This window comes from Suricata suricatta, chromosome 17, assembly GCF_006229205.1.
Source record: "Suricata suricatta isolate VVHF042 chromosome 17, meerkat_22Aug2017_6uvM2_HiC, whole genome shotgun sequence".
NCBI classification, from domain to species: domain Eukaryota; kingdom Metazoa; phylum Chordata; class Mammalia; order Carnivora; family Herpestidae; genus Suricata; species Suricata suricatta.
This window is the reverse complement of record NC_043716.1, coordinates 13,585,370-13,603,436: the sequence shown is the minus strand read 5'-3', so window position 1 is coordinate 13,603,436 and position 18,067 is coordinate 13,585,370. Positions and strand designations below refer to the sequence as shown.

Genomic DNA, 18,067 nt, shown 5'->3' with positions numbered 1-18,067 from the left:
CCCCAAACTCACAGCTTCAGCCAGGACTAAAGCTGCCCATAGGTTGGGCCTTCACGTCCTGTAGGGGTAAAGGCTGGACTCAGGGGAACCCTGGAATTGAGATCTTGTACCCTGGGGGTCCAAAGAACCAAGGAAAGTCTAGCCTGGACTCAAGGCAAGAGGGGTGTTCCTGAGACCCACGGTCCTGTCCAAAGCTGTAACTGTCCTAAGAGCATCGGTCAGTGGCCTGAGGGACAGGGCATTGACCCCTTCTGGTCCTTCCCTTGGCTGCTCACTCTCAGTCAGCTTGTATATCCCTCTTCTTTGGGCAGCTTCCCAGGCAGGGCCTGTCCCTGGCTGCTTGTTTTTCACTTCTCCTCGCACCTTAATTAGGAGTTTCCAAGCAAGGAGGGCCTCCAGGGGAGCCCGAGGCCACAGAGCTACCTTAAAGGGCCAGCATTGCTCACATCACCAGCTCTCTAACATCACCAGCCCTGAGAGCGGAAGATGGTGCTAGAGGGCTGGATGGGTGAATAGCTCTGGGGGACCTTTGCTCTCTGGGGCAGACCTTGCTGAAGGCTGGTCCTGCAGGTACTCTGCTCTTCCAAAGGTCAAGGCTGCCTCATTGGCCACTCTGCCTTCTTTTTGGGATCACAGAAGCCCATGCCCAATTCAGAGAAAGACTAGTCCTGGGAGGCAGCATAGGTAGAGTAAATGTTGGCCAGAATTCAAATGGTTTAGGCAATTCGAATCCTTGGATGGTCTCCCTGCCCCAGGAAAGCACCCTCAGGTTTGGGGTCTCCCCTTGGCAGCAGTTTTTCATATGGGAACCTTCCACACTCGGTTCTAAAGGTCAGAGCACTCTGGCACTCCTGAAATCAGCACCAGGACTCAACTTAGAGCTGGGCTGAGTGGAGCCGAGTTCTGTATTGTTTGGGCAGGGGGTACTCTGAGGTAGAGAATGTGGCCCTTACCATGGCCTCCACTGCTTACCAATAGGGGAGCCTGGGAGAGGAGCAGAAGGGACACTTGGGGGGTTCCCCATTCACAAGACTCGGCCTGTAGAATTCAGACAAGGAGTCGGCAAATAGGGGAGCACTGGCCTGGAAGTGCTAGGTCGGGCGGGCCGGGAGCTGAGCGGCGAAGCCTGGGCGGCCGGGAGAGGACAACCGTCTTGGTCCGGGACCGCTAGGGGTTAGGGAGTGCCCCATCCTTCCGGGCTGAGAGGGACTTGTGATAGCCCCGCCCCTATCATCTTCTTCCTTGGTCCCCGCCCAGCAAATTCCCGCCCCTCGCTAGCGATCGGCGGTCGATCGCAATGTCTGAGCTCTCCGCGTTCTTCTAGCGCAGTCTTTTTGGTCTCCACGTGGGCAAGCCAATGATGGCGGCGCTGGTGGAGTCGGTGGCAGCGGAGCCGGGCGGCCGAAGCGGCCGTGGCAGAGGTGGGTGCTGCGACTCTGCGGCCGCAAGACCTCGCATCGCAGGTTAGGGCCCTCAAGTTAGGGACAGAACCAGCCGCCTGTAACAGCGGCGGTCTTTCTCCGCCAGACCCGGAAGGCCCCCGCGGTCACTCGATCCGGTGGCTTTCGCTGGATCCCAGAGGGACTGGTCTTTCTTTTTGCAGCCTTCGGGCTCGATCGGGAGCAGCCCTTCTTAGGAGCCGGCCCTCAAGCCGGAAACGCTGCCCTCCTGCCTTGGTGGGCAGACAGGCTCTAGAGGACTCACGGATAAGGCGGACCCGACAGGGAGGAAAAGAACCTGGCGCTTTGCAGAGACCATTCTACAAGTGGGCCCTCATGCAGTGCTTTCAGGAAAGAGGCCGGTTTCATTCACCAGGCACTTACTGAGGGCCCACTGAATGCCAGGCCTCTGCTGGATGCAGGGACTCTAGACTACAGTCCTTCCTTCAAGAGTCTCTGTCTACCGGAGAATTCTGATGTAAACAGAAGATTACAGACACGTGATAAAGGAGGAGCCTACTGGTCCTGGGGACTAATTGAGCTACTAAGGCCAGCAGCTCCCACACCCCTAAGACCACAAGGGACTTGGGCCTGTCAGAGGAGCTTTTGTGAGGGGCCCCGGGTTCTGAGCTGGTTGTTCCAAGGCCTTTGAAACAACTGAACAAAAACGGTGGAGAGTGGTAACATTCACATCTGGTCTCAGGATTGCAGCCTGCCTTGCTAATTCTCCACTGCACCATCATCACTACCACCATCCATCCACAGGCAGAGGGTGAAGGGTCCTGCGTAGGAGCAACACTTCCATTTTAGTAAAGGGCCCTAGCAGAAGTTCCGGCACAAAGTACAGGTTCAATAAATATTCGTTCAATAAATTGCTTGCCTTCCTTGTCACATCCCCAATCTATCTAGTTCCTGAAGATAGAATGGGGGTGCAGCTAAATTGAATGGTGGAGAGTAGGATGCAAAATCAAGGGCTGCAGTTTTGCTACCAGCTGCAGTGTTTTCTTCTTTAATCAAAGGGTTGTAATTTGTATACCTGCATTTGCTCCCACAGGACTAATAGCCCCTAAGGGGCGAAATCACTTTTCTGTCCTTAGCTGTTTGCCCCCAGTCCTAACTAGAGTGTGTTCTTTCCATCTTTCCTGGGGTGGAACAATAGGACTAAGGAACTTGTTACATCAGTTAGATGTTTGGTGTTTGTTTCCCTTTTTTAAAAAAATCTAATCTAATTATTACTAATTTATTTATTTGTTGTTGTTGTTGTTTTTAAGAGAGCACACAAGAGGGGCAGAGAGAATCCTAAGGAGGCCCCATGCTCATCGCTGAACCAGATGCGGGGCTTGATCCCACAATCCTGGGATCATGACCTGAACCGAAATCAAGAGTCGGATGCTCAACTGATTAAGCCCCCTGGACGCCCCATTTACTTCTCTTTTAAATGAGGAGAGGGATGAGTATAGGCATTCATCAGTGTAGACCTAGTCAGTGACCTGAGTAAAGAGCACAGTCTTTTGGGGCACCTTGGGATTCTGCTGGCTTGTGAGCCCTCTCTCAAGATAAAGAAATAAACTTAAAAAAAGAAGGCAGTCTTTTAAAATAGTACTTATAACAGTTTGCTTATACATCTCTTATCTAGGACCTCAGAACTTCAAGGTGTTCTCAGGGACCGGGGGAAAAGAGACATTTTCCCAGGGTGTTGGGGCTGGCTAGGCTTTCCCTCAGAGTTGTTCTTTATCAAGGAGCAGTTGTGTGGATTTTTTTCCTTTTGTTCCTCAGTTCAGTCTCCTGGTATCACCTCTGTTCTCCAGAGGTGAGGCATGAACCATGCCCCATTCATTGGCTTAAGTCTCTGATCCCCAGTAATCTCTCAACCTGGAAACTAATTATGCAGCTCTCCTCCTTGCTTAATGGGTTGTCTTTCCAGCTTCAGAATGAATTCAGTGGGGAAGAAGGCTGGACCAACCCCCTTGGCATCTGGTATCTGGGCCTGAAACTTAGTGGTGGTAACAACTTAGCTGGGCCAGGTGGCAACTCAGGCCTTGCATCATCCTAGGTCGAGCCCCTCGGGGCCGCTTGGCCAATCAGATCCCCCCTGAGATCCTGAACAACCCCCAGCTGCAGGCAGCTATTCAAGTCCTGCCTTCCAACTATAACTTTGAGATTCCCAAGACCATCTGGAGGATTCAACAGGCCCAGGCCAAGAAGGGTGAGCCTGCAAGCTTTGAGACGGTAGGGGTGGTGAGGTTGCCTGGCAATAGCGCCATCCCAGCATTTCCCCAGCCCTCTGCTCTCATGTCTCTTCTCTTATCTTTCAGTGGCCTTGCAAATGCCTGAAGGCCTCCTCCTTTTTGCCTGCACCATTGTGGATATCTTGGAAAGGTGAGGCCTGGGGCACTGGAGAAGAGGCTAAGCCAAGATCTTCCCTGTGCCTGTTACAGCTCTGCGGGTTGACATTTTTCCCTTCTGGATCTCCACCTTACCCTGTCCCTCTCATAACCATGCACACACAAAGGGGAAGGGCCAAAACTAAACTCCCAGCTTGCTGAGATCCCAGCCTGTTCTGCTTGGTTTGTCCACATAACTCTCTTTGCCTAAAATATTTAGCGGGGAGGAATGAGTCGATTCCAGTATCTTCAAAGCTGAGCCCAGAGCAGGTGGTGGGGCCTGAAGAGGAACCTAAGAATCTCAGTGCCGACCCAGAATGAGCTCATCATCAGGTCTAGCCAGGGTGAAACTTTTTCTCCGGCACATTTGGGGGAGTAGGGCAAAGAGGGGCTTGGAGCGGGAGAAATGTCTGGGAGATGGTATTCAGTTCCTCTTCCCTCCGCCTAAGTTTCTTTTTTACAATGAGACATCCTTGGGGGTGGGGGGTGGGGAGTCCTCAGCCATCTGGAACCGCACTGCAACTGGGAGGGGGAATGGGGAAAGGAGAGGGCACTGCAACTGGGAGGGGGAATGGGGAAAGGAGAGGTCATCTCGTGATGGGAACCTCCCACTTCCCTGCTGCCGCCCTCCCCCACCCTGTTTCTCATCCTGCTGCCACAGACTCACTTCCCAGCTCCCACCCTCTTGCCCCTTGGGGATGCTCTCTGGGGCTCAGGCCAATTTGCATACATTTTAATCTATAAAAAATTAAGTGCTCTGGCTGACTCAGATGCCTGGGCTGCATTTTAAGGAGTTGAATAATCTGCTTCTGTGCACAGCCTGATTTGGGGAAGGGGGGAGGGGCTGGTGCTGACTGACAGCAGCTCAGCTTTCCCCACCACACCCCCAGGAGGTGAAGTGGGAGACTCCTGTCACCCTGCCAGGCCCCATGCCCCCGGGGTGGGTCTCAGGAGGCAGTGGTCCTCCAGTCCCATCCCCATGGTGGATTTGGGGAGTGCGGGTCTTCCCCCTGTTCTCCCCCCCTCGTGATTCAGGCCTGGCAGCAGATCTTATGGCAATGTGTTGGCCAGAGCCCACTCTTTCTGACGCATGAGGTGTGTGGGTGGTGCCATGTGCTGCGGGGGAGTTGTTCATGGGTCCCCCCATCCCCGGCACAGAGGGCCCTAACTAAGGGTGGGGAGGTAGCAGGGGGTCTGGGTGACAGGGACGCTGTGTGTCCCCATACAAGCGTGCCCACGCGCACCACAGTGTCAGGGCTTGGGAGTGGGTGCCTGTGGATATGTGTAAGCCTCACTGCTCAGGGTGGGAGGAGTCAGGGTGTCAGAGGTCTGTTTGACCTCATGTATGCCCAGCGGATGGTGGGGGTCCTTGTTGCAGCCTGAGCTGGGATAGAGGAAGCGGGTGCTGCAGACCATCCTTGTACAGCTCCAGTTCCAGGAGCTGCTGCCAGGACTGGGGGATGTGGCAGCTGGGCCCCTCCTACTCTCTGTTGGCAGAAGTGGCAGCTGCCAGCCCAAGTGATTATGGGGGTAGGGGAGAGAGGAGCTGGGCCCTGAGATAGCCCCACAGGGGTAGGTCTCTGTCCCAACCCTCATTTGTGTCACCAGCTCATTGTTCCCCCTGGCTCCACCCCCCTCTCAGGTTCACAGAGGCCGAAGTGATGGTGATGGGTGATGTGACATATGGGGCCTGCTGTGTGGATGACTTTACTGCGAGGGCCCTGGGAGCTGACTTCCTGGTGCACTATGGCCACAGCTGCCTGGGTACGGTGGTCGGCCAGGATCCCGGCAGGGAGGCAGAGGGGCAGGACTGCATGCTGACCCCCCATCACAGTGCCGCCTTGTCCTGCTTGCAGGCAGGAGGTCCCTCCCAGTTTCTGGGATGGCCTTGGCCTTCCTGCTCTGCAGGTGGATCTTTCCTTTGGATTTCGTTGCCTTGGAAACAATGTTGCTGTCCCAGATGTGGGTGTTTGAAAGGTTACTGGTAGAGCAGGCTGGGCCCCTGGCAGAGTGACAGAGAAAGAGCTTCTGAGGGACCTGTGACCACCACCCCACCCCACCCCCTGCCATCCCCTCCTTCTATCCCTAGGCTGAAGCCCCTGAACCTGGCTGGCTGTTCAGAGGCTTTGGCCCTGGCAGGCCCTCTGCCCCTCTGGCTTTCCCAAATAGCTTCCTGATCTCTTACCCTCCTCCCAGTTCCCATGGACACCTCAGTCCAAGACTTCCGGGTGCTGTACGTCTTTGTGGACATCCGGATAGATACTACCCACTTCCTGGAGTCTATCCGCCTCACCTTCCCCCCAGCCAGCTCCCTTGCCTTGGTCAGCACCATTCAGTTTGTGTCCACCTTGCAGGTAAGTGAACAGAAAGCAGCCAACCTCTAGACTCTTCCTGGGGTCCCCTGTGAAGTGCTCCAGGCTGGTCACCTGGCCCTGACTCTCCCCCCTCACCCACCTGCTCCCCTTCCGTCATTATCCCTACAGGCAGCTGCCCAGGAGCTGAAAGCGGAGTATCGTGTGAGTGTCCCACAGTGCAAGCCCCTGTCCCCTGGGGAGATTCTGGGCTGTACGTCCCCCTACCTGCCCAAAGACGTGGAGGCTGTTGTGTAAGTGAAAACTGGGGAGCCAGTTGTAGAGACATGAGAAGTGTGCCCTAGAAGGGAGCTTGAGGTTCGTCGTATAGGAAAGGAAACGGAGTCTAAAGCTCTTCAACTGTTTGCTCAAGGTCACCCTGCAAAATGGGGACCAAATAGGGATTCAGATTTCCTGTCTCCCTCTCAGGTGCTCTGTCCACCATCTAGGAGGCTCGGCCCAGAGTGGGGCAGGAATCGGGGGACCTCACGGGGGTGGGGGGGAGGATGAAGGTGGACTAGAAATGGTGGGAATATAATTGGAGAAGATGGATGGGCACGCCCAGGCTGCAGCCCCATTAATTTAGCATCCGGACAGCTAACAAGCAGGAGCAGCATGTCTCCTGCCGCCTAATTATTTTAGGTAATGGAAATGCTTAATGTTGTGTGAATGCAGCCAGCTTCAGAGCCGACAGCTCCCCCGGCTGGGACTGGGGAGGGGAGCCCCATTCCTGGCTAATGGCAGGGAAAGAGGGAGGGGCACTCCCCTGACTCAGCCCCACCTCTGGGGCTGCAGATCCTGGTCCCACAGGCTTTGCTGCTCCCACACAGGACACCCCTGCCCCTAGACAGACCCACATCAGGGCCTTCCCCAGCCCAGACCTGGCAGCCCTGCTCCCCAAGGGGCATTCCCCTGTGCCTGTGCCCAAAAAATTCTGAGCTCATAGACCCCTACCCTGGGGGCTTCAAGGTATGTTGTTGAAGGGAGGGACACTGAGTGCTGGCCATTCATCACAATTCAGTGTGATCTCCAAGAAGGAAGGAGCTGCCATTGTGGATTGTCCTCCGTCTCTGGCTTCTCTGTGGCTTGGGAAGCTACTTTTAAGGACAGTATCTCCCTAGGCATGCTTGAATATGTCCTGGTGGTTAAGCCTAGAGTCAAGTCCCAGATAGACTGCTTAATAGCTGTGTGACTTTAGGCAAGTTTCTTAACATCCCTGATCATCAGTTGAATCTCTTGTAAAATGGAGAGAGACACTCTAGGTAGCTTGGAGGATTGTTTGATAGGACTGAGTAAAGTCCTACATGTCATGTGCTTAGCCCAAGCCTGGTGCACGGAAGGCACAAAGCCACTATGGTAGTTGGTACAACTCAGTAACAGGACCTGAGCACCAGTTTGGGCAGAGAGAGCCAATGTCTGCCCTGAAACCTCATTTACAGCATGGATGGTAACCTGAGCACTGCTTGTTGAGGTAGGTGAGGGAGAACCTGTCCCGCTACCTCCAAGTTAGGATCTCTGGCCCCTTGAGTGGCCTTCCCATGGTCTTGGCTGCCTCTCTACTCTTCCCCCAGAAGGTTCTGCATGACATAAAGTAGAGGGGCCTTATGCTCCTCCGATTCAAACTCCTTATTTTGCATGTGAGGAAACCAAGGCTTCAGGAGGTGAAATGATGACTTATGCCAGTTCTCACTCACACACACACACACACACACAGCAGCACAGTCTGACCTCACAGCCAGTGCCTGCCTTTTCTGCTGCCCCACCCGACCCCCTACTTACCATCCCCTTTCTACCCATCGCAGATATCTTGGAGATGGCCGCTTCCACCTTGAGTCTGTCATGATTGCTAATCCTGGTGTCCCTGCTTACCGGTATGGGCTGAGCCCGGCTGACCAGCTCAGGAGGGGGTGGGACTCCCTGCCACTGAGGTCCTCGATGGGCCCAAATTTCCTCATTCCCTGGCACTTCTCAGCCAGCAGCCCTGAGGCGCTAAGTACTTGGGTCCTGAATCTGGGGGTCAGATCTAGGTTGCTGGTGCACAGTACCAACCCATCCCCTGGCATTTACACTGAGATCGTAAACCCCTTTCCTGCTTTTGCCCGCTCCAGCAGTGGGGCTGATCTTTCCAATGACCGTCTCTGCTCTTGCCTCTGTTCCTCATTACCTGCATGGAGCCTGAAGGGCTCAGTGGACCAAGGGGCTGGGTTGGGAAGCTGTGTGTACAAGATATACTGTGAATGGCTGTCACCGTGACCCTGATCGGTTCTTTTCCAGATACGACCCATACAGCAAAGTCCTATCCAGAGAGCACTATGACCACCAGCATATGCAGGCCAACCGCCAAGAAGCCATAGCCACAGCCCGCTCAGCTAAATCTTGGGGACTTATCCTGGGCACTCTGGGCCGCCAGGGCAGCCCCAAGATTCTGGAGGTCAGAGGGCTTGGGATGACCTCTGGAGGAGGGGACTGACTGGAAACCCAGCTGGGAAAATCAGTAGGCTAAGAAATTTGGACTTGGCTGCTTGATTATGGTGACCTGAGCTTGGCCTCTCTCTTCCAACAGCACCTGGAATCTCGGCTCCAAGCCTTAGGACTTCCGTTCATGAGGCTGCTGCTCTCTGAGATCTTCCCCAGCAAGCTTAGCCTGTTTCCTGAGGTGGATGTGTAAGTCTCCCCCCGCTTACCTCCCTAGCTGTGACTGGCTAAGAAAGTTTAGATCTGAGTCCTGCCCAGCACGCCTTGAAGGCTGGAGTCAGTGGGGATTGCTTCCGTGACATTTTAACGTTTACAGAGCACTCATTCATCAGGGGCTACCCTTGGCTATGGGTCACCCCACTCTGGCTTGGGGGCTTACAGGTAACTGCAACATGCTAATGTGTGAGATGAGTTTCGGGGGTGGTTGGCACCTGTAGTGTACTGGAACTAAATTGGATTCTGGGGATATGATCACAGATGAGCTGCCCAGGCCCTGCCCTCAGAAAGCTCATAGTCATGGGAGGAAACGGGAGAAAACAAGCAATGCTCTAGTGTTATTCTAAATGGCATTAGGTGACAGTCTTTACTTTAGAATTAATAGTAAACATTCATTCGGTGTGTTGACACGGTCATGGTTTTCATCATGTTGCCCAGGAAAAGAGAAGCACCCCGCTCCTTGGGTCTGACCTGACTCCCCTTTCCAGGTGGGTGCAGGTGGCATGTCCACGCCTTTCCATTGACTGGGGCACAGCCTTCCCCAAGCCGCTGCTGACACCCTATGAGGTAACACCAAGTTGTGAAAATCCCTGAGATAGAGCGGGCTTTGCACCTGGTTCTGTCAAGAGAGGGATCCGGAGTGGGGTGGGTGGGCAGTACTTACAGCTAAGTTAGTCACTTCCTAGCTGTGTGACTCTGCGCAAGTCCCTTAACCCCTCTGAGCCTCACATTTCCTTTCTGTGGTATGGGGATATTAGGACCTTAACAGGCCCTCGTGAAGACTGAATAAAGAAATCCCGCCCAGAAAAAGTCGGAAATATTACTGTCCTGTTGTCCTATCCTAGGCAGTGGTGGCCTTGAGGGACATTTCCTGGCAGCAGCCCTACCCTATGGACTTCTACGCAGGCAGCTCCTTGGGGCCCTGGACAGTGAACCACGGACGGAACCGGCCCCCCCAGGCCCTGGGCCGGCCAGCGCTGGAGAAGGTAGGCAGGGACTGCCACCAGGGAAGAGAGACCAAAGGCACCGCCTTGGCACTGACTGCCTTCCTAGAGATGCTAGCCGAGGCCGCCGCCGTGCGGCCTCCATGGGAAATGCACGGGAGCAGGGTGGAGGTCGTCGCCAAATTGAGACCCTGACCAAAGTCTGGGACCTCCGATGCAAATGCAGGAGGAGCCCATGCGCCCCACTCCAGCCGAGGCTTGTGACGATTGCAGCTGCAGAAAAGAAAAGGGAGCGCCGCTGATCCCATGAGACCCTGCTCGGCCTCAGGTATCCACCCCTCCTCGGGCCACGCCTTGCCCCTCCCGCTTGTTCTGGGAACGCCCGCTTGCTCGATGGCCCGCCTTCAGGGTGTTGCCGACATTTGGTCCCGCCCCTGTGTACTCGACTTCCGCTCGGGGAAAGTCTGCTTCCGGTCTTTGGCGTTGCCCGGCAAGATGGCGGCACGGGGGCGTCTGCGGGTATTGGCACTAGCGGGCTTCCGGCAGAGCGAGCTGGGCTTCCGCGAAAAGACTGGAGCCCTGAGGAAGGCACTGCGGGGCCGCGCCGAGCTCGTGTGCCTCAGCGGCCCGCACCTGGTCGCGGGTGCTGCGGCCCCCGAGGGCGCCAGGCCAGACTCCGGTGAGACAGCCCTGCCCGGGAAATGCACTGAGTCTTTTATCTGGTCTGTCTCCACGACACCCTTCGGCATCCCACATGCTGTATCCGCGCCTCGTTCCTTCCCTCTGCCCGTACCCTTCATTTCTTCCTTCTCAGCCTCGCAGGCTTCCCCTTGATCTGCCTTCCCCCTTTTTCCATGCCACCCTGTTCTCATTTCCCCTAGAGTTTCTTCCCTCCCCCGCCCCCGGCAGCCCGTCTTTCCCTACTCTCACTCCCAAATCCTCCGTGCCTCCCTTTTTCATTTCTTCTCCGCTAGATACCTGCCTGCCCTAATTCCATCCTTTCCCCTGTATCGCTGTAGAGCTCTGTCTTCCGGAGGAACAGCCTCGAGGCTGGTGGTTTTCAGAACAGGAGGCAGACATTTTCAACGCCCTGAGCCATCCCACAGTGTGCAGAGGTCTGGAGGAAGCCCTGGGAACCGTGGCACAGGCACTGAAGAAGCTGGGGCCTTTCGATGGGCTCCTTGGTTTCAGCCAGGGGGCCGCGCTAGCAGCCCTTGTGTGCGCCCTTGGCCAAGCGGGAGATCCCCGATTTCCCTTGCCAAAGTTTATCATCCTGGTGTCTGGTTTTTGTCCCCGAGGCCTTGGACTCAAAGAACCCGTCCTCGAGGGCCCCTTGTCGCTACCTTCCCTCCATGTTTTCGGGGACGCTGACTGTGTCATCCCCTCTCAGGAAAGTATGCAGCTGGCTAGCCGTTTCTCTGGAGCCGTCACCCTCACCCACTCTGGTGGCCACTTCATTCCAGCAGCTGCAGCCCAGCGCCAGGTCTACCTCAAGTTCTTGGACCAGTTTGCAGACTGAAAGATGAACAGGAGCTCTGCCCCTCTGTCCCCTTCCCCCACATGACCTTGGGGCAGCCTCTGTACTCCAGTCTCCCTGCCTTTCTCCTGCGCTCGCAGCTCCCCTGCGGTAGCGTTCCTCAGTATCTCAGTTAAAAGACATACCAGTTATTTAGACTCAAATTATTATAAGTTCAGCTCTACACTGAAGACAAAAAGGGAGCAGGATACTCAGACATGGCATCTGATACTCAAACATGAAAAAAGACAGTAGAGCCCTGGATGCGTGGAGGGAAAAGCAGGGGCTGGCACTGTGACTGCCACATAATAAAGTGGTGATTTGGATTTTGAGCATCTTTTTCCTCGTACAGAAAAAAACCATCTTGTGACCGAAGTCTGGATTTCTGACCTTCCATAAACTTCCAGGGCAGCACCAAACAGGGAAGTGTTTCCAGTTGTGAGTCTCCAGGACCAGCTCGTGGTAGAAGTCTTAAGTGCCAAGCTGAAGGAAAGGAGGCCTTGGTGGCTGAAGTGGGAGAGTTTACACCTGAGGAGTTTGGGAAGAGGTCCCTTGGCATGGTCCTGCCTGGGCTATCCTGAGTTAGGGTCCTCTGTCCTCACCGCTGAGGGCTGTGTGCTAGTCCTATCAGACTTTGGCATCTTGGGCTCTCTGCTTTCTTCTCCAGAACTGCCGTAGACCCTCTGAACTACCAGCTTGAGGGGTGGGATGGTGCTCGACCTTGGGTAGAGGCCCCAGACTGCACAGAAGAAACCCGTTTCCAGACCTCACCTCATCTGCAGAGTTCCTGGGGTTGATGCTCTCTCGCAAGGATCCAGCCAAGGCCTGAGGAGCCCCTCCAGTTCTAGAGTACAGTTAGTTGTTCCTAGGCCGCTGCCAGGACCACTTTCACTATTTGCCCCATGTCCAGTGCCACAACCTGTGGCTTACCCTGCACTCTGATTCCAACCCTGCCTCTGCAGGTTCACCAGCTTGTTCATTTTCTGGAAGATCACAGGAGGCCCTGGTCCAACCCTCACACATGGTTGTCCCCAGGGAGTTTTAGTAATTGAGCAGGAATTAGGATTAGGGGATACAGCATATCTAAGATGGAAAAACTGGAGTTTTACTGGATTTAGGACCTTTACAGCAGAAAGTGGGGATGGGAGGATAGTTCTTTCATGCTGCAGTCTGTCTTTGCCTTGCTCTTGGTGTTTAAAGGGGTCCCTTCTTTGGCAAAAGGAGGAGACTCAGAAATGGACTGAATTATTCCTACAGACCTGTTGGATTTGGCCCATGGGATTTTAGAAAATACTCAATTTTTGATATTTAAGGTTTTTGGCATTTCACACAGTCAAATCAGATTCCTGGCTTCTCTGGAAATAAGCGGTTTGGAATGGAATATAGTGGATCTGCAGTTCAGAGCTCACATACCCCATGGCAGTCATGGGCTGCCCACTTTAGCACCGTCCCAAGATGTGAAAATGACAGTTGCTACCACAGTGGTTGCAACTTTGAATTATTTTGAGGACTAAAGGAAAGAGGGCAAGATAATAGTGGGGAATGAATTTTTAGCCAGGGTTTAAAATTAGAAGGGTGATGGTAGAGGAGAACAGTGTGAGGTAGAGAAGTCCTCATGTTCTGTTTGAGAATTCTGCCTCCTGCACCTCCTGCTCCAAGGACAGAAAATGTCCAAGATAGAAGGAGAACATGTGGTCCCCTGGTTCCAAACAAGTGAGCTATGTCCTGTCCTGTCATGTCCTTCAGGAACAACGGAGTCTGTTAGGGTGATTGCCCCCAACCATACACACATGCTGTGGGCCACTTGCATCAGAATCATGTCAAAACTTAGATTCCTGGGGCCAACTCCTGACCTTCTGAGTCAAACACAGAGACCCAGGAATCTGCATTTTGGCAAACTCCCTGGATGTTCCCATGCAACACAACTTTTGAAAACCACTGCCTTAGAATAAAAGTCTGGTAAATATGTGCTTAAGTAACTTACCCACACTTCGATTCAGATCCAGAACTAACATTCTTGACCTTTGCTAGTCATTGTTTTCTCTCCTGCACCACAGAAGATGAGCAGAGGCCACTCCCCCCTCACTACTGTTGGGCTCTGTGTGGTCTGTGTCTTCACCTTCCTAATCCATAAGATAGGTTGGGGGTGGGGTGCACTTAATGAGTTCTAAGATACTAAACAATTATACAGTCAGTTCTCGGGTTTCTCCTCCCCAGACCATCTTTGCCAGATAGGTTCAAGTTGCAGACCACTTGGTCTTTTAAGAATATCCCTACCATTTCTCTTTTCTACCTTTCACCCCACCTTAGATACCTTAAGTTCTTGAAAGAGTCCCTGAGCAAAGAACCCCCCAACAGCCCCAGTCCCACATCTGCTCAGAAAGGTGTGCTCTCCTCCCCTGTTCGTTCTGCCTAAGTGCCCAGAATTGGGGTCTCCCAAATGCCACCACACCCTCACAAAGACATAGCAACCTAACAGAATAATGTTGAACTTGCACTCTGCAGTTTCCAAACATTGTTACTTACATGATCCTATTTGATCCTCACACGTCTGTCAAGAAGGATCATTATTCCATTTTACACAAGGCTCAGAAGCAACATGGTCCCTTACATAATAATCAGTTGGTGAAGCCAGATTGGACCTCCTATTTCCCAGTGCACTACTCACATCTGCATACACTACAATCTGTCAACAGATGTCCACTGGATTCCAGCATCAAGTACATTTAATCTAAGACCTCAGAGTCCTAGAGTGGGAGGAAGGAAGAATGTGGGCATTGATTAGCTATGAAACCAGTACCAACTGCCTTAAAAGCAGTGTAGCGAAGAGGTAGGTATAAAGAAGTAACATTAAGTTGAATTAATGAACGTCAGAACTGGCTTGCATTAACCATTCCCAGCACTCTCCCTAGGGAAGTCCCTGCAGTTGGGTGATGGTGGTGGCAGGTGACATCAGCATGTTTTTGAAGAGGTGGTTCCTCACACTTCACTGGACCAATAGGACTTCAGCCCTTCTGATAGTCACTCCCCCATTTTAGGGCTAATTTGAGTCACTATCTCAAACTGGAATCCAGTACAGATCGAGGTGAGGCTGCTGAGGCATTCAGACAATGTTTTACTGATCGGGTTACCTTTACAAGCACGCTGGTTTCTTCGTGAGGCTTGGGAATCAATCTTACATGGAATAGAGGAAGAACGGGTGAGAAGAGTGAGGGAAGGCTGTGACTGCATCAGGAAATGGGTTCAAGGATTAGTGTTGTTTTCTGCCTACCCAGCGAGGGGTTCCTGGAAGTATGAGGTTGTGGCATATTTAGAAAAGCTTTCCTTCGTCTGCTCCGTTCAGTCCCCAGGAGGCCTTCAGGTCCCAGAAGTCTCTCTCCTACTGAAGAGATAAAAAGAACACAAATCCCAGAGCCACCCCTTCTCTCACCACCCACTGGCTATAACCTCCTCGGCCAGGAGAACAGGATGGTCACCGAGGCGACGGTCAGACACTCCCCAGACCGTGCCTTCTCTGCCTCGGTAGCTACGCAGCAGTCAGACCCTAGAGCAGCGGGTTGTGCAGCACCGCACCTCCCTCCGCCCCGGCAGATACATCCGATCTTGACTTGCCGCCCCCGCTTCCTCCTGCTCCTCCTAGTCTCCCCCCTCCGGGGCTGGCAGAGCGCTGCGCGGTGCGGCGCGTGGGCGTGCTGCGGGGCGACCATGGCTGTAGACTGTTACCTCCGGTTCCCACAGTAACAATCGAAAGCCACGGTTGCCCTGGAGACGCGGGGGCGGGGCGCGCGCTGCTGACGGCACCGCGGCAGCTCCAGTCAGGCAGTCGTCAGGACAGAGAGTTTTGGGGAGGGGGGCGGTAGCGGGGGTAGCATGCGCCTCGGGGACCGGGCTCGGGGGCTGTTCGATGTGCGTGTAAGCCGGCCGCCCCTCGCAGCCTCTGGTGACCAGGGACCTATCGGCCGGATAGTAGCTCCTGCTTTGGATCAGCACCGCGGACAGCGGCGGCGCGGGCAGCGCGCGAGGGGCTGAGGGACCCTGGGAGACAGGGGCGGGGGGCGCGGCAGGTGGCCGGGTCCGCGGTCTTGGGGCGGGGCCAGGCGTCGGTGGCCGTGACTGGAGACTGTTACTGAGGGCGGCCCGGGCAGTAAGCAGTCTAGAGCCAAGGTGCCGGCGCGCTGCCCGGGCGGGGGTGCCTCCGTCGCCCGCAGCTGGGGGCGCTGCTACTCTTCCTCCCCCGCGTCTCCCGCCTTTCTCGTCCCCAGCGCTCGCGGACAGGCACGCGGCCCTTGACGTCAAAGCCCTGTGACGTCAAATATGTCCCTGCGGAGAGGCACTTCCGGCGGCAGGGGGGGGGTGTCAGTGGGGGTGGGGCGGGGCAGTCCGGCTGAGGCCCCGCCCCCGCCTGGTCCTGAGAGGACAGCTCCTCGCGCAGAGGCGGGAAGTCGGGGGCGCTAAGGGACTAGTCCGACGGGATGGGACTGGGAGGGGGCGCCCGGCTGGATGCTGGGTAGGGGGTCCCGAGAGAGTCGCGGCTGGGTCGGTGGGCAGGTGGGTGCCTGTCTTTTGCCGGCGGCACGGCTCAGCCTGCCGGGGACAGCTAGGCTGAGTCACCGCGCTGCGGGGAGAGGGAGGAGGGGGCGCCTCTCCTAGGGCGTCAGCACCTTCGCCCCACTTTCTTGGGAGGATGGCGCAGGAGCCCCAGGAAATGTCGCAGGGACTCTGGGGTCCGTCCTCTGTTCGATGTTCCTCCGAAGTGGCTGCGTCTTCATCCGGGCGCGGGCAGGTTGCTGCACGGGGTTCTGGGTACGCCTCCGGCCGGCTTCACCAGCTGCGAGGGGATCCTCGTCCCCCACCCTGCTCCCAACCCCACCCCGTAGGGACCCTCCAACCTGCCGCCTGCCGGTCTCCACATTGCCCTCCCGTCTGTGTCCGTGCATCGGTCCATCGATAGCCCGTCGGTCCGTCAGTCCCGCTTACCTGTCGGGCCGCGTCGCGCCCGCTCCCGCTCGCCTCCCGCAGCCGGGCTGGCGCCGCTGCTTTTATAGGCGCGCGTAGTACTCGTGCGGCGGCTCATTCATGCGGCCGCGGCTCCTACACACTGACGCGCTGCCGACGTCAGCAGGGAATTTAGGAAACGGGAAGAGGGGCTATTTATAGTGGCGAGGCGGGGGGTTGGGGGGGCAAGGCGGCAGGGAGCTGGGAGGGGGAGGAGGGCACACGGAAGTAGGATCAGGGAGGGGGCGCCCGGGCCCCTGTGCCAGCCTACAAAGGGTTAACTTTCCGGAACTGCGGGCCGGCTGGAGGATAGTGCCTAGAGGGTGCATGGTCTGTTACACCTTTATTCATTCAGGGATACCTGGAGGTGCAATCCCACCTCCCTCTCGGCCTTCAGAGGTGCTCGCCCGGTAGCCCCCACTCCCACTCCTCGGTTCCTGAACCCGACGGCTTTGTGGCGTCACAAGATGACCCTCGGCGGCGTTATACCCCGTATGGCCACTGCAGTGTCGTCACCTTAGGGCTGGAAGTACAGGAGAGGAAGCTGCACCAGACGAGGGGCTAAACCAGCATTTAGAACTCCGGTCGTAGGGAGACCAGGGAAGAAGAGTGGAGGAGCCCAGGGTTCTCGGAAGCTTTGTAGAAAGAGTCTGGGCCTAGAAGGGAAATCCCAATTGGCGCCAGTGGGGTGTCTAGGTACCAGTCGGGAGCAGGAAACCCCAGAAAAGTTGAAGAAGGTGGCTTAGACCCCCAGAAATGAGCAAAGGGTTCCTCCATGCGGGATCTGTGGGAAAGGTGGCAGAAGGGGGTGAGTGAAAGAGGACGCCTCAGCAAATAGAGGGGAGGAGGGCAGGTTGGAGGTGTCCGTTTGAGAGCCTGGCACCGAGCAGACCCCACTTAGGACCCATTTGTGGGCATCGGCAGAGCTCATACAAGGATTTTAATGAGTGAGGGAGACCAAAGGCTCAGCAGCCTGGAGGGCAGAGAGGGGTCTCCAGAGAGCAGAGGGGCAAGACCACTCACTTCCTGGAAGAGTTACAGTTCTGGAGGTATGCGTTGATAGGAAGGGTCTATGCCATGTGGGGAAGAATTTTCCTGAAAAAGAGCAGGGAAATGAATGATCCTGGCTCCATTAATTGAGGAAAGTTCTAAATGGAGGAGGGTGAATGTATTCAGAGAGAGGAGATGGACTGGGGCCAGAGGAGCAGCGCCAGGCTAGTAGGGTAGGTAGAAACTAGGGAGGGAGGGAAAGACCAAAGATTGTGGCAAAGGCCACAGGAAGAGAGCAAGGATAGTGGCAGGTCTGTAAGACCCTCTCATACAGATGTAAGAACAGCTTGAAGGTAGGGACGGAGTCAGTGAGTTAACTCAGGAAGTGGGGATCCTGGGGGAGTGTTGAAGAAAATCAAAGACAATGGGCACAATGGACACTGCACAAAAGAGGCACTGGGCTGAGGGACTCCTTTTGGGCTAGGATCTGGTCCCATCAAGATTACAGAAGTCCTGCACAACCCTTGGAATCTAGCCTCTTGGAGTCCCCGCGCCCCCCCCCCCGCCCTCTACCGATTTTGCCTCCAGCCTTTGTCCCTATGGTTCTCTTCTCCAGGACTGCCTTTCTACCTGGGGTGGGGGAATGGGGGAGAACTCCTATTCATCCATCAAAGCCCAACTCTAGAGAGTACTTCTCTGAGAGCCTTCCTGCCTTTCTCCAGGACTCCACACACCTTTCTCACCGCCCCCCCCCCCC

The 18,067-nt window shown here is 55.3% G+C and overlaps 2 protein-coding genes and 2 long non-coding RNA genes across 10 annotated transcripts in view; 2 read left to right on the top strand and 2 right to left on the bottom strand.

The window, feature by feature from the left end:
* Positions 1–1,323: 1,323 nt before the first annotated feature.
* Positions 1,324–10,916, top strand: DPH1 (diphthamide biosynthesis 1). 5 transcript variants are annotated; one of them, XM_029927723.1, is made up of 13 exons: positions 1,324–1,421; positions 3,493–3,645; positions 3,755–3,818; positions 5,466–5,587; positions 6,020–6,177; positions 6,307–6,428; positions 7,977–8,045; positions 8,449–8,605; positions 8,738–8,838; positions 9,354–9,432; positions 9,711–9,851; positions 10,036–10,137; positions 10,829–10,916. In XM_029927723.1, the coding sequence occupies exons 1-12, from the start codon at positions 1,358–1,360 to the stop codon at positions 10,117–10,119; spliced, it is 1,314 nt and encodes a 437-aa protein (XP_029783583.1). In that variant the 5' UTR covers positions 1,324–1,357; the 3' UTR covers positions 10,120–10,137; positions 10,829–10,916. The 5 variants fall into 5 exon arrangements, with proteins under 5 accessions (XP_029783583.1, XP_029783585.1, XP_029783582.1 ...); XM_029927722.1 differs by having other exon boundaries at positions 1,327–1,463; XM_029927724.1 differs by lacking the exon at positions 3,493–3,645 and having other exon boundaries at positions 1,338–1,421.
* Positions 10,145–13,300, top strand: OVCA2 (OVCA2 serine hydrolase domain containing). The gene is made up of 2 exons (XM_029927727.1): positions 10,145–10,488; positions 10,829–13,300. Exons 1-2 carry the CDS (start codon positions 10,203–10,205, stop codon positions 11,326–11,328), a joined length of 786 nt encoding a protein of 261 aa, XP_029783587.1. The 5' UTR covers positions 10,145–10,202; the 3' UTR covers positions 11,329–13,300.
* A 1,117-nt stretch (positions 13,301–14,417) lies between these two features.
* On the bottom strand, positions 14,418–15,029 carry LOC115282528. Its single transcript, XR_003904681.1, has 2 exons — positions 14,597–15,029; positions 14,418–14,499 (listed from the first exon to the last, which is right to left on the bottom strand). It is a non-coding gene; the product is annotated as an uncharacterized LOC115282528 (long non-coding RNA).
* A 1,685-nt stretch (positions 15,030–16,714) lies between these two features.
* Positions 16,715–18,067, bottom strand: part of LOC115283019 — a 1,904-nt gene continuing 551 nt past the window's right edge. The window contains exons 2-3 of one of the 3 annotated variants that reach the window (XR_003904851.1): positions 17,344–17,415; positions 16,715–16,976 (exon numbers count right to left, since the gene is read on the bottom strand). This is a non-coding gene — a long non-coding RNA (uncharacterized LOC115283019). Of the gene's footprint in view, positions 16,977–16,997; positions 17,105–17,241; positions 17,416–18,067 lie in introns of those variants that run through there. The other 2 variants (XR_003904853.1, XR_003904852.1) reach the window with 2 other exon arrangements.

Excerpts from the sequence above, each read along its gene's own strand:
- DPH1 (XM_029927722.1), top strand. The coding sequence starts at position 1,358 with ATGATGGCGGCGCTGGTGGAGTCGGTGGCAGCGGAGCCGGGCGGCCGA. Across the intron at positions 9,433-9,710 it reads CGCTGCTGACACCCTATGAG|GCAGTGGTGGCCTTGAGGGA; the intron begins GTAACACCAAGT and ends GTCCTATCCTAG. Across the intron at positions 9,852-10,035 it reads GCCGGCCAGCGCTGGAGAAG|GAGGAGCCCATGCGCCCCAC; the intron begins GTAGGCAGGGAC and ends ATGCAAATGCAG.
- OVCA2 (XM_029927727.1), top strand. The coding sequence starts at position 10,203 with ATGGCCCGCCTTCAGGGTGTTGCCGACATTTGGTCCCGCCCCTGTGTA. Across the intron at positions 10,489-10,828 it reads GGGCGCCAGGCCAGACTCCG|AGCTCTGTCTTCCGGAGGAA; the intron begins GTGAGACAGCCC and ends GTATCGCTGTAG.